At 39.4% G+C, this 5,607-nt stretch overlaps 1 protein-coding gene across 1 annotated transcript; it reads left to right on the forward strand.

The window, feature by feature from the left end:
• The first annotated feature begins 4,368 nt into the window (after positions 1-4,368).
• Positions 4,369-5,133, forward strand: LOC143298621 (perivitellin-2 31 kDa subunit-like). Its single transcript, XM_076611502.1, has one exon. It carries the CDS (start codon positions 4,369-4,371, stop codon positions 5,131-5,133), a length of 765 nt encoding a protein of 254 aa, XP_076467617.1.
• The last annotated feature ends 474 nt before the right edge of the window (positions 5,134-5,607 follow it).

Consider the following 5,607-nt stretch of genomic DNA (forward strand, 5'->3'; position numbering starts at 1 on the left):
CGGCACATGTCCATTGTGGAAACTGTTTTGATGCAGATTGAAAAGTTTGCTTCTGTCTTCTTCCGATAGCTCATTGATGTCCGAGTAGCGAACGTTGTCTGGGCTAGGAGCCGATTCTTTCTTGCATTTAGCTATTGCTTCGTTTAGATCATCTATTGTTAAGTCATCACTGGGTCCAGTCTGCATAAGGAATTGGTTTAACTCCTCAACATATTTCTTTTTTTTTTCATCTAGGTTTCTTTGACCGTTCTGTTGTATAAAACGTTTGAGCAGGGCGGATCTTTTTCCTTCGTTTGTCTTAAGCTTGGTTCTCTGTCAGTATCTAACATGTCTGGGGTTACTGTGCGCGTTTTCCCTTCCATGCGACGATAAAATTGCCAGAACTCTGTCAATGTGCCGCGGAAAACTGTTTCCACTTGTCATTTTTGGCCTCTTGAGCAATGACTTCAAACTGTTTTATTTTTTCTTTCATTTTTTTTTTCAATATCTTTGTCCGGAGAAGGTTTTGTTCTTTCTTTTTGCCAAACTTTGACAGCCGCATGGTTTTCTATCCAGGCTGTCTCTGTGTATTCCACCATGGGGGCTGAATAGTTTGCATCCGGTTCGGTGCCGTTCTTTTGTTTCTTCTGCGTCTTAATTTTTCGATGATGGTTGTCTCTTTGGTTTCATACTGAAATGGACCACGATGTTTCATATAGGGTTTATCTGATAGTTTCTGTAGACTGAAAACTACCGGGAGGTGATCACTGCCTTGGTGTGGAAGCGTCTCTGCATTCATTCCTGCTCTGGATTTTGGAGATGTTAGAGCGATGTTGATCACTGTCACTGTCCCCTTGTCTTGTTCCAAGGCGAGTTGGGGATGTGGTTGTTAATGGGCTAAAAAGAATTTCCCCTATCATTCCTTCAAGTGCGAGTCCTTGTGGGTTGGTGTTCCGCTGGTCCCATAGCTTCGATCTTGCATTAAGGTCTCCACAGACAATGACTGAGTCTACAAATTCGTTCTCTATTTCCTCTAGAAAGGCTCAATCCTCTTTTGTTGTGCAGGTTCCTGGGTGAACATAGGCATTGATGAGCACGATGCTTTTGTGAATTCCGTCAGGTTTTTCAAGATGCACACCCACTATTTCACATGAATTGCTACACCATTTCTCTAGATTTATGGTGGAAACTTTGCTTTTTTAGGTTTTTGTTCAGTATGATTGCTACTCCTCTTCCATCATTCCTTTGAAAGACTGTGACATTCTCAAAATGTATTGGCTGTCTGCACTTGTCCTGTTCTCTTGGAGACATAAAATGTCAAAATCATATGCCAATTTCTCAATTGTTGAGATTCTCATTCTCACGCTGGACCAATTCCACACACACACGCACGCACATACACACACACACACACACACACACACACACACACACACACACACACACACGTAAATACAGACACACATATACGCAAATACAGACAAATGCACACACACGCACACACACACACACACACACACACACACACACACACACACACACACACACACACACACACACACACACACACACACACACACACACACACACACACACACGGACATCAAGGAGCTGTCGGATGAAGGTGACAATGAAAAATAAGACGCCTACTAGGACATTGAATTACATAAAGAAAATATATCAGCGGGAACTTGATAATATCAGCAACTTTATGACAGAAAATGGCTTATTATTTTCCGTAGAAAAAACAAATATGATGCTATTTAATACAGGATCAGACCCATAAAAGCTCCCCGTGTTTACAATAAATGGTACTATCATCAGATATACACAATCTGTTAAATTTTGGGGAGTCTATCTTTCTTCAAAGCTTTCGTGGAAATATTATATTGACTATATACTAAATAAAGCAAGAATTTGTAAACAGCACTGGGGGCAAGATACCAAAGCGTTGGTATCTCTCGCTACCTCCCTCGTACGTTCACGCTTGACATACGCTCAGAGGTATTTTTCAGCGCTCCACTGCATTTGTTAAAGAAGCTGCAAAGCATTGATTGTAAGGCTTATAAACTCGTTCCAGGTGTGCCCATTATTACATCAGATTTAGGGACTTACAGAGAAGCAGGTGTTTTATCTCTTGATGAACAAAGGAAAGCTTCAGCCGCAAAATTCGTTATCAAATCTTTCGCGTATGAAACATTTTCAAAAGAAGAAGCTAATTTGAGTTCACAAAAAGATTTTTTTTCTAAAAGAGCTAAGCCAATACAGTCTATGACATTCATTAATACATTTGCATCAGATATCATTAGTGCTACGGAATCAAAAGACAAGCAAACTGCAAAAGTACCTACTTTTTCACCAGTCCCTGAAAGGGACATGGATTATACAGATTTACACAAGAACCAGTCACCATTTTTGTTAAAACCTGAAATGCTCTCCCATATAGAAAATCAATATTCAAATTATCTAAAAATATACACAGCCGGATCTGTTCTAGAAGATGGTACCTCAGGAGCAGCTTTTGTAATTCCTTCATTTAGAATAGAAAAAAATATGCTATATTGGTAGACAATATTCCATTTTCACAGCTAAACTTATAGCCATACTTATGGCCTTAAATTATATTTCAGACATTCCGAAAATTGTAAGTGAAATTTTATTATGTGTAGACTCAAAGTTAGTATTACAAGCTATAGAATCTCCAAATTCAAAGAAGCGAATTAAGATGACAATGGAAATAAAACATATTATTCACCAACTGACAAAACAGGGCATTAAAATAACTTTCTGTTGGGTACCTTCGCACTGTGGAATATCTTCAAACGAGTGGGTAGACGAAGCAGCTGGAAGAGCAGCACGTAATTTCGAAGGCGCAATACAACTTGACATCCAGTTAGATCTACATGAATGCATTAGTTGTATAGAAAATGTATCTAGAAATCGATTTAAGAAATTACTTATGGATTCAAATAATCAATATTACCAATGGTGTGTAAACACAAAGAATGCAGCTAATTCCAAACATTTTTCTAAATTTGACACCAGCAGCACATTCAAGACAAATTACAAGTCTAATGTATAGAATTCGTTTAAATGCCTTTCGTACAAAATTTTCTAAAAATATGAAATGCATATGCGGTAAGCAAATAACTGTAAGCCATCTACTCATTCATTGTCCGAGCATAAGATAGTTAATTCCAAATAGTGTAGTTGATGACTTTTCTTCCAATATTTCATTAGACACTGAAAAGATTTTGAATGATTATTCATTGCTTAGAATGTTTTCAGAAATTTTAAACTCCAGTCCAGTTGGTATCCTCCTTTGATATATTATAATTAATGTTGTTATTTATATTTACATTGCTGTAGGTTAATACTTGTTAATATGCATATACATATTCTCCTTCCCATGACACCTCATTCAATACACACCACAATCTCTTTAGACTTTTTCTTATAATATACGTTTCCTCTGATACACAACATGAACACTGTTTTACACTAATATTCACATGCATTCCCTTTCCTTTATCCACTACTTTGTTCCTTTCGGTCTAAAAACACTTATAGTGAATAGACGTTAAACTGAAGAAAAAATACGCACACACAAGCTGCCACATATTTGCCGCGAAAGGGTGGGAAAAAGATCTCTGATGCAATGAAGGTGGTGTCTAGCATGGTGCTTAATCTGCTTATGCAAAAATTCGTTTGATTGTGATCTACCTTTGATGCTGGACTTACAGCCGCTTCCTCTCTCTACCTTCCACTCTGTGCGGCGATCAGTGGTGTGGTGGCCTTGTACCTGTTTTGGGGTACTATGTTGCTTTTCTTGGGATATTTGTAAAACATCTAAGAGGGAACGTATACCCGTATGTTGGTAAAAGGCCAAAATAATGAAAATCACCCCTACCCCTGTGTGCAAAAATGCTTTCTTTTTAAATGGCTGAGGAATAGTTCAGAACGAATATTCACAACAAGTACCAATGTTTAGAACATGATAAACGGTCTCCCCATTAATACTAACCTGTCACTAATGATTTTTGTGGGTTTTACGTTAAACCCCAATCTTGTATTCAATTGTTTAATGAAAGATTTCAGAAGATTACACAGTGTAAATGTGGTTATTCATTCATTGTAAAGAAAAGTTCTGAAGACAACACCAGTGTTGTGGATCATACTTCAGTTACGATGTAGGATTTTTAAACCACGTTATATCACTGTGAAAGGACACAACAAGCAACGTGAATAAATGAAATGATTTATTATCAAAGAACCTTTCTTAAGTTACAAACTACCCATCAACACTGGATCGTTAAGTTTTGTTTTGTTTTGGTTTTTCTCGCAGGTCTTAAAGATACAACCCAGAATCAAATCAGCGTCTGCCCCGACATGGCGACTGCTGAAAACTGCTGGAAGTCGGCTGATGGCTGGCTGTCTCATGTGTCTGTCGGGCCAATAGGAATGTGGGGTGTTAACGAGTGGGAACAGATTTTCCATAGGTCACAGACCTACCAAAATCCTCTCAGCATTGGATCGTCATGGATTGGTACGGATGGCTTGCTGCGTCAGTTGGATGCAGGCAGTGGGACTGTCTGGGGGGTAAATTATGAAGATACATATTTTCATAGACAAAATGTTGCATCGCTCAGTCCAGCTGGAACGTACTGGTACAGCTATTATGAACAAAGCATCCCCTTGAAATGGATCAGTGTCAGTCCTGGTGGCAGTCTGTGGGGCAGGGATACATCCAATCAGGCCGTCCACTTTCACAACAATGTCTGGCAGGTGAAAGGCACAGACATTCAGCGGGTGGATGCTGGTCTGGCAGGAGTGTGGGTCTTGAACACCACTGGTCAGCTCCTCCACAGGGTGGGTACTTATGGTGACAACGGGTCTCCAGGCACAGAGTGGCGGGCACTGGAGGGCACGTTTCAGTCAGTGGCGTCTGGCAGGGATCTGATGGTGGCTGTGGACATGGCTGAACACGTCTGGCTCAGAACGGGTGTGGGTCCTGACACCCCGACTGGCCTGGGCTGGGTGCAGTACCCAGGGTTCATGAAGCAAGTTGATGTCTATCAGACAGATGAGGGTGCTGCTCTGTGGGGCGTTGACTCTGCTGGAAACGTTTTCTTTTCTACATTGAACAATTTCTGAAATGACACTACTATTTCATGTTGAAGTAGAGTACATGATTGAATTAACCACTGTCGGTTAATGTAAAGATCTAATACGATTTTTGGCTAATCATGTTCCCCTACGATATGGAGCCAGACTTTCGATTGCATATACTTGTGCCCGTTCGTAATATAGGTTACTGCACAGAGGTATTAAAAACACGTCTTATTTCTCACCCATTTTGCATATTTTATCCATAAAGAGTATTTATCAAATACATTCCCCTTTCCTACTCAAATCTGTTTGAGCTGTATAAAGAAGAGGTTTACACATACCCATGGTTTAATTGAATAAGAACTATTTTTAACAGAAGCTGGATTTGATTGTGTCTTGGATTGCTAGCAATCTTTTGAACAAAAATAGTTTTTGTTTTCGTGTTAGACCGGATTTGCAAAATAATTTTTGACGCCTTGGAAAGTAGCAATGAATGATTACAGAAACAGAAACTTTAAA

This window comes from Babylonia areolata, chromosome 24 (assembly GCF_041734735.1).
Source record: "Babylonia areolata isolate BAREFJ2019XMU chromosome 24, ASM4173473v1, whole genome shotgun sequence".
In the NCBI taxonomy this organism is placed as follows: domain Eukaryota; kingdom Metazoa; phylum Mollusca; class Gastropoda; order Neogastropoda; family Buccinidae; genus Babylonia; species Babylonia areolata.